Source organism: Octodon degus, unplaced genomic scaffold (assembly GCF_000260255.1).
Source record: "Octodon degus isolate 3935 unplaced genomic scaffold, OctDeg1.0 scaffold00164, whole genome shotgun sequence".
Taxonomy (NCBI): domain Eukaryota; kingdom Metazoa; phylum Chordata; class Mammalia; order Rodentia; family Octodontidae; genus Octodon; species Octodon degus.
This window is the reverse complement of record NW_004524740.1, coordinates 2,666,842-2,679,033: the sequence shown is the minus strand read 5'-3', so window position 1 is coordinate 2,679,033 and position 12,192 is coordinate 2,666,842. Positions and strand designations below refer to the sequence as shown.

Here is a 12,192-nt window from a genome sequence, read left to right as displayed (position 1 = left end):
AAAGAAAGAAAGAAAAGAGCCAAGTATTTGGCCCATGTATTTTTTTATATTTTTTATTCCAGAGATTTCCCTTCTAGGAATTTTTCCTAGAGAAATATGATGCTGTGTCCATCATACAACATTTTAAAATAGTAAAAGTATTTGAAGCAACTAACATTTTCCCCACATTAAAGGGTTGTTAAATTAAATATGGTGTATTTTTTAGATAAAATATCTTGCAGTCTTTTGGAATGATGGTTACCCATTTTACTGACTTTTAAACTCATATCTATGGCAGGGTGGCACTAGTTTTTTCATAAAGTAACGTAAGTTACAAATAGTGAGAAAGTCTCTTCAACATTTTAAAAAGCAAAAAACTTTAGGAAGAGAAAAGAAAGTCTACCTTTCTGTTAAGGTTATGAAAAGGTTTCTGTGCCTTTTTACATTTTTGACAAGGGTATGTATAAGGGATTTAGACTATTTGAACTGTAATAAGAGCTGAGCATAAATCCCAACAGGTAAAAAGAGTATCAGTTAGAGAAAATTTATTGATAATATAAATTACTGGCTTTCAATGTGTTTTCATCAGCCTTCCTCCCAGTTCTTGCCTATGTTCCACAGAAAACATAATCAATAAAAACCCAACATTCTTTAGTAGCGTATTATAATTTGTGGTTGACCATAAAGCAGCCCTTGTGGAGAGAATAGAGATAATGTTTAACTGGCTGTGAGAAAAACTACAGAATGTACTTAATACTCTTTTTTTTTTTTTTAGTTTATTTATTTATTGTGTGTGTGTGTGTGTGTGTGTGTGGCCAGCTCAGCCCACTGGAGGCGGGGCTGGCTGGCATGTGGTGCTGGGGGATTGAACCGTCGTCCCTGTGCTTTGCTAAACTTGTTCTAAGTAGGTGCTTTAGACCACTGAGCCATCTCACCAGCCCTTAATACTCTTAAAGAATACTCTTTTCTTTACACCACCATAACACAGCATGCTTCCTCGAAGCATGTCAGTTTTTCCTTTAGGTGACTATCCCAAAAGACAGTTAGTAGCTTATTACTAAAGAATTTGTGTGCAGAAGTCAGTGACGCACAGTTAAGCCATATTTACTTTTTTACAAATAGAATTTTCTTCTGGTTCCTCTTTTTAATGGTGTGGTTTGGTTTGGAGACAAAGTCTGGCTATGTAATCAGACTGGTCTTGAACTCATTATGTAGCTTAGAACCTTGAATTTGCTGCGATCCTCTTGCCTCCCCTCCCAAGTGCTGGGTTTACGACATGCACCCCAGTAACCCCCAGCATAATGAGTTCTTTAGACCAGATGTAATGCAATGCTAAGATCCTAATTGAATGATCGATTTCAATCTTGATAGTTTTTATGGGTATTTGACAGCATTGTGACTCAGCTGTCTTCTCCCATGGGGAGAAAATTTCATTTGAAAAACTGTTCTGGACAAACTACTTCAAACTGTGCCAATTTGTAATGCAAGTAGCCCAGTTTTTGCATCATGGTTTTCAATAATAGAAATATGTAGTAGGCAGTTGCTTCAGGTGAAGATCACCAGTTCACCTCTGATGGGGAAGAGTGATGGACATATGTGTGATCTTGGCAAGAAGGAGAAGCAGTGATCATTGGACTTATAGTCCAGGATCTGCCTTGAGAGCAAAGGATCCTTATGTGAAGTCCCATGTAGCCTTCAAAGGCCTGATGCTGTGCTGGGCATGGTGGCACATGCCTGTAATCCTGGCTCTCAGGAGGCTCAGGCAGGAGGATCATCATGTGTTTGAGGCCAGCCGGAGCTACCATAGTTCAGGTCCGGCCTGAACTACACAGTGAGACTCCGTGTCCAAAAATAAAAAAGAGTCCTGATGCCTATGCCTCTTCTACTTTTGCATACATACTTACAGACAAACAGAACAGTTTTAGCTCCATGGTTATTTTATCCAGATCTGGCATCAGTGATACTGTTTCAGTGATATTATTTCTCTTAGCCTTCTTAAACCCTGCAAAATACTAACAATGCTGCCTTTCTGCTTAAAAAATAAGTGGCTTAGAGGCTGGCCAGATAGCTCAGCAGACTAAAGCACCTGCTTAGGCAGTGCAGCGACCAGAGTTCAATCTCCAGCATGCTGTGCTGCCCCCCCCCCCCCAGGATGTGCTGAGACAGTGATTCAGACTAGGTGTGCAGACCCATGCCTGTAATCCCAGCTCTTGGGAAGCTGAAAACAGGAGAATCACTACGAGTCAGATCTACATAGTGAGACCCTGTAGACCCTGTACTAAATACAAAAAATAAATAAATAAAAATAAGTGGTTTATTTTTAGAACTCCTGACTTGAAGCCTAGTTCATATGTAAACTGTAAGGATTCCACAGTTGTAAACAGGCAGTTCTTTGTTTGGTTCTTTAATTATCATTTTAAACTCAGAAAATTTTTGAGAAAATCTATACTTATGTAAATAAATATGAGTTATATGGATATTATTGGATGTGACATTTATGAGTGAATATGTGATGCTATACTTGCTTAAATGGGTTAGGTTGTATTTTGTGAATGTCTGATGCTATACCTGTTTAATTACATTAGTTTGGGTTCCATTTTCATTTTCCTCATCTGAAGTAAGGTAAATGAGTGACTAAGAGGATGATCCATTATCTATGTGACCATTTAAAATATTTCCCCACATTCTATTGCCTTTCTACAGGTTGTAGATGAACATGACAGTGTGGAACAGAGTCGACAAGCACAAGCTGAGCCTATCAACCTGGACAGCTGTCTCCGTGCTTTCACTAGTGAGGAAGAACTAGGGGAAAATGAGATGTACTACTGTTCAAAGTGTAAGACCCACTGCTTGGCAACCAAGAAGCTGGATCTCTGGAGGCTTCCCCCCATCTTGGTATGGTGTGGCCCTGCACCTGAGACTCTAGTGTAAAGGAAAAGAGCCATGAACAGGAGGGTTTATTTTTTGGGGGGAGGTTGGATCAGGGTCTTAACTATGTAGTACAGCTGACCTCAGACTTAATGGTCCTCCTGCCTTAGCCTTCTGAGTGGGAGGATTACAGGCATGCGCCACCACACCCAGCTTATAAATAGTTTTTTTTTTTTTTTAATTTCTGAGACTGACACCCTTCCTGTACCAATGTTTAAAACTTTCTTTTGTGCATGGCTTTTTGTTTTGTTTTTAGCAGTACTAGGGGTCAAATCCAGCACCTATGAATGCTTGGAAGCACTGTAGCACTAAACTACATCTCTAACCCTGTGTAGGGGTATTTTTGTTGAACACAGATATCTAAAAATATTTGTTAGTTTCTGTTCCTGAAGAGCTTACAGCCTAAGTGGAGGAAAAATTAATGTAGGCCATCCAGGCGTGGTGGCACATATCTGGAATCCCAGTACTTGGGAGGCTGAGGCAGGAGGATTGCTGTGAGTTTGAGACCAGCCTGGGCTACAAAGTGAGCTCTGTGTAGTCAGACCCTGTCTCAAAAAGACAGAAAAAAAAAAAAGTAATACAGGCCATTAACTACAGTTTAGCACAATGTAAGTGTTATAACCTAGTGAATTTGGATTTCATAAGAGGGTGAAAGCACTTCTGGCTCTATAAAAAGAAGCAGCTTTAGGCTAGCCCTTAGAGTATAGGACTGCAACCAGGCTAGAAGTGTTCAGTGCCTGCTGAGCTTACAGCTGTGACACACTGCTATGTCAAGGGCATGCACAAGCCCACCAGTGCATGGGTGCTTGTGTGCTTCTTTATCTTTGATTCATTTCTTCCTTCTCTCTTCATGGATCAGGAGACTTTCCTATTGCCCATCAGCAGAGTTTGAATGACAAATTAAGAAAGTTTTCCTTATGGGTAGAAGTACCATCATTAAATGTTGGGGCCAACAAGATAGCTCAGTGGTCTAAAGTGCCTGCTTAGGCAAGCGCAGGGACCGAGGTTCAGTCCCCGATACCACATGTGACACTCAGCCTCTCCTCAGCTGAGCCTGCCACAGAGTCCGGGCGTAATGGTATATGTCTGTAATCCTAGTACTGGGAGGCTGAAAACTGGAGGATCACTATGAGTCAGAGCTGCATAATGAGACTCAGTAACAACCAAATACATTTAAAAAAGAAAAGTAACTGTAAGGTGCTAGTTTTTATTTATTTTCTGTGGTGCTGGCAGTGGAATCCAGGGCCTTAACACACGCAAGACAAGCACTCTACCACTGAGCTGTATACCAGAGGTACTAGTTTTTGTGGGCTTTTGGTGGTATGATGGTGGTAATAGTGGAGGGGTGTTTTGTTTTGTTTGGTTGGGGCTTTTTGTTGTTGTTTTGGCTCTTTTTAAGGGGAGTGTTGGCTTTTTTGAGACAAGGTCTCACTATGTAGTATAAGCTGGCCTGAGTTTATGGCAGTCCTCCTACCTCTGCCCCCTAAGTGCTGAGATTATAGGCATGCATGACCATCCTTGGCTTGGTATATTTTTTACCAGACATTGTATATTTTTATTTACATCCTTATCCAACTACTCTGAAGGCCTAAATGTAGGCTTTTGTTTCTTTAGACCAGAACAACTTCTCAGGGAGGTATCCACACAAAATTGGTAGCATGGATTTAGCTAGCTCCAGGAAGGGGAACTGGGGGAAGGAAAAAGAGGGCAAGAGTCAGCTTATGAAAACACTAAGTGGGGAAGAAGCAGCTTTTTAATTAAGGTATAATTAATATGCAGCTATATACAGAGATTTAAATGTCCAATTTAGTGAATTTTAACCATTGTACATACTCATATAAACATCTCACAACGAGAAAGGAGAGAAAGGAAAGCGTGAGGAGCCGCCGCAGTCATCACCAGCGTACCGTCCCAGAGCCGCGAGGGGCCGGCCGCACACCTCCTCCTTTTCGCCGCCGGTCGTCCACGTCCTCAGACTTGTCCCGGTACTGTTCAAACATGGTGGATTACTATGAAGTTCTAGGCGTGCAGAAGTACGCCTCCCCAGAGGACATCAAGAAAGCATACCGGAAACTGGCACTACGGTGGCACCCAGATAAAAATCCTGAGAATAAAGAAGAAGCGGAGCGAAAACTCAAACAAGTGGCTGAGGCATATGAGCTGTTATCAGACGCTAAAAAACGGGACATCTATGACAAATATGGCAAAGAAGGATTAAATGGTGGTGGAGGAGGTGGGCGTCACTTTGACAGTCCATTTGAGTTTGGGTTCACATTCCGGAACCTAGAAGATGTCTTCAGGGAATTTTTTGGTGGAAGGGATCCATTTTCCTTTGACTTTTTTGGTAATGAAGATCCATTTGAAGACCTTTTTGGGAACCAAAGGGGTCACCGAGGAAGCAGAAGCCATGGTACAGGCTCTTTTTTCTTCACTTTTAGTGGATTTCCATCCTTTGGAGGTAGATTTTCTTCGTTTGATACAGGATTTACTTCATTTGGATCCCTAGGTCATGGGGGCCTCACTTTATTTTCGTCCACATCATTTGGCGGCAGTGGGATGGGTAACTTCAAATCTATATCAACTTCTACTAAAATTGTTAATGGTAGAAAAATCACCACAAAGAGAATTGTCGAGAATGGTCTAGAAAGAGTAGAAGTTGAAGAAGATGGACAGTTAAAGTCCTTAACAATAAATGGTAAGGAGCAGCTGCTATGCTTGGATAACAAGTAATTCAACGCACGCATTTAACAGAAATGTTAAGCTATAACAAGCACCATTTGAGGATTAACAGGAACATTTTTTTTGAAGATTTCAGATGAACTCAACTTTCAGTATAACTGTACCTAATCTAAAGTATTTATAAACTGTTCATCGGAGCCCCTCTTTGTCATAGACTTTTGAGTTTATTGTTGGGACCACACAGTAGGACCATTTTGTCGTCTTTAAAATTGTTGTAATCTCTGTATGCACTTTGCTTTTTATTAAATGTGATCCAAGGTAAGCCTTGACTCTTGAGTAGTGCTAGGACAAGACTGTACTCTAACACCAGCATGGATCTGCTTTCCATTGTGTTTGAAACGTGAGCCAAGTAGCGTCCGCCTGCTGTGAAGCTAACATTGCCAGGATGTACACTCCACAGAAACAGTTTCCATTTTTTCAGTATTTAGTAATGAAAGATGTGCATTAATGGTAATACATTTCTGGTTCAATACAAATTTAAGGATGTGCATGGATGCTGGCAACTTAGTAAAGTTTTGACAATTTGTGTGTGTGTGTGTGTGTGTGTGTGTGTGGCCAGCTCAGCCCACCAGGGGGCAGGACTGGCTGGCATGTGGTGCTGGGGAATTGAACCGCAGTCCCTGTGCTTTACTAAGCTTGTTCTAAGTAGGTGCTTTAGACCACTGAGCCATCTCACCAGCCCCTTGACAATTGTTTAAATGTGTAATGTTAAGCTTAGGTTTATAAAAGTTGGTAAACTGGGTCTCTGTCATTTGCTTTAAAAAAAAAAAAAAAAGAAAAAAACATCTCACAAAGTATATCATGGAATAATATTTTGAACTGGCATGATGGCTCACCCCTATCATCCCAGCACTTTGGGAGATTGAGACAAAAAAATCACGTTTGAGCCCAGCTTGGGCTGCTTAGCCAAGACCCTATTTCAAGGCTCTTTGTTTAGTTCCCAGTATCTCAGGAAAACAATAATAGTTTTGTAGTCTTTAAGAACATTGAAGGATGAGCTGGTAAGATACAGCAGACTAAGCACCTGCTTAGGCAAGTACAAGGACTGGGGTTTGATCCCTAGCACCACATGTCACACCAGTCTGCCCGCAGATGCGCTGGCCAGTGAGTCCAGATGTGGTGACACACACCTGTAATCCCAGCACCCAGAAGGCTGAAAACAGGAATATCACTATGAGTCCAAGCTGCATAGTGAGACCCTGTGCCAAATACATTTTTTTAAAAAAAGAATATTGAAGAATATATATGTTGAATATTGTTGAATAACTATATGTATTACACTTTGGGAGCGTCCTTTTTTCAGAACCCTTCATAATGCAGATACTTCCTATATTTCCTTCTCCAGATTATTCACCTTAAACGATTTCAATTTGTAAATGGTCGATGGATAAAATCACAGAAAATTGTTAAATTTCCTCGTGAAAGTTTTGACCCTAGTGCTTTTTTGGTACCAAGAGACCCAGCTTTCTGCCAGCATAAAACACTCACACCCCAGGGGCACGACCTCTCTGAGCCAAGAGTTCCTGCAGGAGAAATGAAGAAAGCAGATGCCCAGAGTGTCGCAGGGGATGAGGATGTGCTCCTGAGCAAGAGCCCGTCTTCTCTCAGTGCAAACATCACCACCAGTAGCCCAAAAGGTGAGGAAGGGTGGGGCATGGTGGAGGGGCAGCTTGGTGACGTGGGAGCAATCTTTCTGGAATCAAGCCTGTCTTATTTGAGCTATGTGATTTTTAGTAAAAGACAAGCTTCTTTTAGTCTAGTTTCTCATCTGTAAGATGGGAGCTAACACCAAGTTCACAGTGCGAGGATTTGAAATGCCAAGGGTGACACGTTTTACAGAATGCCTGACACTGTAAATGCTAAGCCATGAATGGCTTTTCCCCTAACAGCAGAAGTTCTCAAAGGGTAGTCTAGGAGCTGTAGAGATCCGAGAGCCCTTGAAGAGGGAGAATTAATTAAAACTTTTCATGAAAATAGTAGGATACCATAGTAATCAGTTGGTGTCTGAGTTAGTTTTTAAAAAATCAACATCTAGGACAAGTATAATGCAATGTTAAGAAATAATGCTGAGTGGGAATATAGTACATGTCTTATTGAAATATTGATGTTACGGGTTGAACTGTAACTATCACATATATTGAAGTCTTAATTATCACAGTCATTCATTGGTATCCATGGGGGCTGTCCAATTCCAGCACCTCCCAAATGTACCAAAATCCACAGATGGATTTTGTGGAATCCACAAATTCCCTAACATAAAATGGCATAATATTTGCCTGTGATGTGTACATACATTGTCCCTATATACGCTCTATATCACCTTTAGGTTGCTTATAATAACTAATACAATGTAAATGCTATAAAAAGTTATTCTGTATGGTTTAGGAAGTAAGCAAGCCTGTAGCCTGTACATGTTCAATATAGACCGTCTTTTTATTAAATAGTTTGGATCCATTGTTATTTGAATCTCCTGATGCCGAGGAAATCTGGACTTAGGTGTTTATTTGTTTTGGTTTGCTTTGTTTTGGTTTGTCTTTTTGAGACAGCGTCTCACTATGCAGTTCAGGCTGGCCTTAAACTCACTTTGTAGCCCAGGCTGGTCTCAAACTTGCAGATCCTCCTACAGGCATGTGCCACCACTCATAGCTGTATTATATTTTTAAAATTCTTCAGTTTTAATTTCTAATATGAGTTGTTGTTGTTGTTTTCGGAACCAGGGATTGAACTTAGGCCCTTGCGCTTGCCAGGGAAGCGCTTATTCCACTGAGCCATCTCCCCGGTACCAGTTTATAATATGGAATGTACACAAACAAAAACTCGGGATTCTCTAATTTTTAAGAGCATGATGGAATGGGTGTGGGCAGCTATTGCCACAAAGTTTAAGATCCACTACTGTGAGAGATACAGAGATAACAGTTCATTCCTAATACCCTAACTAGAAATAGCACATTATAAGTGGTGGCCACATTTTAAACTAGTTTTATGAAGGAGAGAAATATGTAATTATGTAACTCGCTAGTCTAATAATTACATTGTTTTGTTTTGTTTTGTTTTGTTTTGTTTTGTTTTGTTTTGTTTTGTTTTGGCGGAACAGGGGATTGAACTCAGACCCTTGCACTTGCCAGGGAAGCGCTTATTCCACTGAGCCATCTCCCCAGCCCCTAATTACATTGTTTTGAATGGGTGTGACACAGCCTTTCTGCTATTTTCTTTTGCTTTTTTTTTAAGTGCCTGGGGATCAAACCCAGCACCTTGAGCTTGCCAGGCAGATGCTTATGCCGCTGAGCTATTTCCCCAGCTCTCTACTATTTTCTAAGTCCCAATGATGTACTCGTAATAAACCTATTTATAATCTGTATGCAATTTCTTTTTTGTGTGTGTGTGTGTGTTTTGCTCCTTGAATGCCTTCAGGGCACTTTTGCATGGCTGGAGTGTTGTGGGGATCGAACTACAGCAAACTGAGGCTGCCAGCATTGTGGAAGCTGCCACTTAAAGAACTGAGCTAGGGCTGGGCCCCCTCTGTATGCAATTTCTACAGTGTTAGGACATTGCTGCCTAACTTAACCACTATAATAGGAACTAGAGAGTAACCACTTAGGACTCCCCTATTTTACCTTTATGTGTGTATTTGTGGAATTGGCTTCAGAGTTAGCATTTTGTATCTGACTTAACTTGCAGCGTTTGAACTTTGGATTTACCAATCTTTGGCATAAGTAACATAATGGTCCCCACCCAGTACCTTTCCTTCTCTCCCTTTCATAGGCTCGCCTTCTTCATCAAGAAAAAGTGGGGCCAGCTGTCCCTCCAGCAAAACTAGCAGCCCGAACAGCAGCCCGCGGACTTTGGGTAGGAGCAAAGGGAGGCTCCGACTGCCTCAAATTGGCAGTAGAAATAAATTGTCAAGCAGTAAGGAGAATTTGGATGCCAGTAGAGAGAATGGGGCTGGGCAGATCTATGAACTGGCTGATACTTTGAGCCGAGGACACTTGCTGGGAGGCAGCCAGCCTGAGCTCATCACCCCCCAGGACAGTGAGGTCACTTTGGCCAATGGATTGATCCTTTATGAGCATGAGGCATGTGGCAATGGCTACAGCAACGGTCAGCTTGGAAACCACAGTGAAGAAGACAACACTGATGACCAAAGAGAAGATACTCGTAATAAACCTATTTATAATCTGTATGCAATTTCGGTAAGTGGTTTTTGTGTGGTTTTCAAAGAATAATCTATGCTGTTCAGTGGTTTGTTCACATCTTCATTCATCAACAAGCAGTTTTGGGCCGGGGAGATAGCTCAGTGGCATAAGCACCCTGCCTGTTAAGTGCAAGGTCCCAAGTTCAATCATTGGTACCACCAAAAAAAAAAAAAAAAAAATAGCTAAACTTTAGTTTTTGAAAAAAAAGGTAGATGATTCGAAAACATTTTTTTCTTATCCATCCAAGTGATCACCATTCTCTCATTCAGATACTAGTGATATGTCTTGGCCATAGTACTGTTCACTACTAACATACCTCTGCTTTCTTCTCTCTTCAGTGCCATTCAGGAATTCTGGGCGGGGGCCATTATGTTACGTATGCCAAAAACCCCAACTGCAAGTGGTACTGTTACAATGACAGCAGCTGTAAGGTAAGTATTATCAATCTCTGAATGAAAGTTAGAACAGAACATTAACGAATCTGGGAAACACTTGGCAAAATAATAGTCTTTTTCCAGAATGGGAAATAAATATTTCTGTTTGGGTCAGTATTTAGATGCTGTCAGTATTAAGGAAACAAAGTTGGTATGTGGTATAGAGAATGAAAATATAAGTAACAATGCTTGTCTGGCACATGCAAGGTCCTGAGTTCAATTTCCGGTACCAAAAAAAAACATGGATAGTGAGGGAAAAGAAGATTATTAGTTAATGAGAAAAGGTTCAGACTTTTTGGGTTCTGAGAAAAGTTAGAGGAGTTGTTTGTGATACTGAATTAAACCCAGGACCAGATTCATACTAAGCAAGTTCTCTACAACTTGAGCTACAGCTAGATTCCGAGCCCCAAACCTACAAACTGTTAAGATTAGGTAGAATGTTAGGTTATTCTTTTGAATTGTCTGTGTTTAAAATATTTTCCCCAAAAGAAACATTGCTCATTTGGGTATAGATGTTGAGACAGCCAAAATACTGAGTGGAAGGATTAAGGAACAGCAGAGTGAAGGTTTTCTTATCACAGGCTTTTCTTGCCTCCTCAGGAACTTCACCCTGAGGAAATTGACACTGACTCTGCCTACATTCTTTTCTACGAGCAGCAGGGGATAGACAGCGCACAGTTCCTGCCAAAGATCGATGGCAAAAAGATGGCAGACACAAGCAGCATGGACGAAGACTTTGAGTCTGATTACAAGAAGTACTGTGTGTTACAGTGAAGCTGTCACTCTGGCTGCTAGATAGGCTGGTGGCGGGAGAGAGGTGACTCCTTGTAGCTGACATTTGGCACAGGTATTTTTGAAAGCAGGCTAAATGTAGTTTTATCCTGTGACCCTGAAGCACAAAATAAAAATCCTAATTAAAATACAGTTAATGTTAGAGTAATAATAACTTTGTTTTGAAGTCTCTTACAGGCTCTCCATAGAGAACTTGTAGGCAGATCCCACCATTAGCCTGTAAGCAAAAGGGTCTGGCACCAGCCACCAGGGACCAACTAAGAATTCAATTGTGCTTGTCCAGATGTGAGCAAACTCGTAGTAAGTGTAGAGTTTACCAGTAATCATAATAAAATACTAAAGGTTTCCTTGGAGTCAAAGTACAAAACAAGAAATTGTAGTGTTGTCTGGGGACGACATGATATGCTACCTCCTTTTTCCTGAAGTTTAATTCCATTATATTGACAAGAGGGAGAAAGCAAGATCATGAAGGGTGCAAATGATTCCTAGGGCATGGACACAGATTTTTTTTTTTTTTTTAGTTTATTTTTTAAATTCCCTACTCTTCTATATTTGTCTTGCATTTTGTTTTTGTTATGTTTGGGTTTGAGAAACAACCTTCTTTGGTAGCAAAGGCATATAATGGTAAAATCTGAATGGGAGAATCTTAAAAACTATGTGCCTTCTACCCAAGGTCTTAATTGAGAGGCCTAGTAGAAAGAATAAGCATCCTGGGAAGTCCGGCTAAAACGGCCTCCTGATAGGGGCATGTTGCTTTTTGGGTACTACAGGTATCCTGAGAAGCGTATCGCCCACACATCCACTGCTGAGTGTGGCAGGGCAGTTGCCAATATTTGCACCATCTCCCCATGCATGTGTTGCACAAAGAGCCTCTAGAGAGAAGTGGCGTCGAAGCCAGATGGTGTTTCACATTAGTGATTGTTTTCTCTTTCCATTGTTTTGCACTTTAAAAAAGAGAATATGTGCAAACAAACTTACTTGTATTTTAATGGCTCTAAGGGCTACAGATTAACTTGATTGGGGTATGTTCCCTCATGATATTAAATTTAAGAACAAAACACATCCCAGATACTGATAGTCATAATTTTTTTAAAAATAAAATTGGTGAATTTAGGAAGTAAGCTGTT

General features: G+C 40.8%; 2 protein-coding genes across 4 annotated transcripts in view; both read left to right on the top strand.

Moving 5' to 3' along the window:
- Positions 1-12,180, top strand: part of Usp32 (ubiquitin specific peptidase 32) — a 209,852-nt gene extending 197,672 nt beyond the window's left edge. For 2 of the 3 annotated variants that reach the window (XM_023703132.1, XM_023703130.1), the window contains exons 30-34: positions 2,683-2,874; positions 6,992-7,283; positions 9,409-9,836; positions 10,178-10,270; positions 10,874-12,180. In XM_023703132.1, coding sequence (XP_023558900.1) covers positions 2,683-2,874; positions 6,992-7,283; positions 9,409-9,836; positions 10,178-10,270; positions 10,874-11,047 — 1,179 coding nt within the window. In that variant the 3' untranslated portion in view covers positions 11,048-12,180. The remainder of the gene's footprint in view (positions 1-2,682; positions 2,875-6,991; positions 7,284-9,408; positions 9,837-10,177; positions 10,271-10,873) is intronic. The other variant, XM_004643016.2, reaches the window with a different exon arrangement.
- Positions 4,905-5,740, top strand: LOC101563074 (dnaJ homolog subfamily B member 6). The gene has a single exon (XM_004643015.2). The coding sequence runs from the start codon at positions 4,906-4,908 to the stop codon at positions 5,635-5,637; it is 732 nt and encodes a 243-aa protein (XP_004643072.1). The 5' UTR covers position 4,905; the 3' UTR covers positions 5,638-5,740.
- Positions 12,181-12,192: the final 12 nt, after the last annotated feature.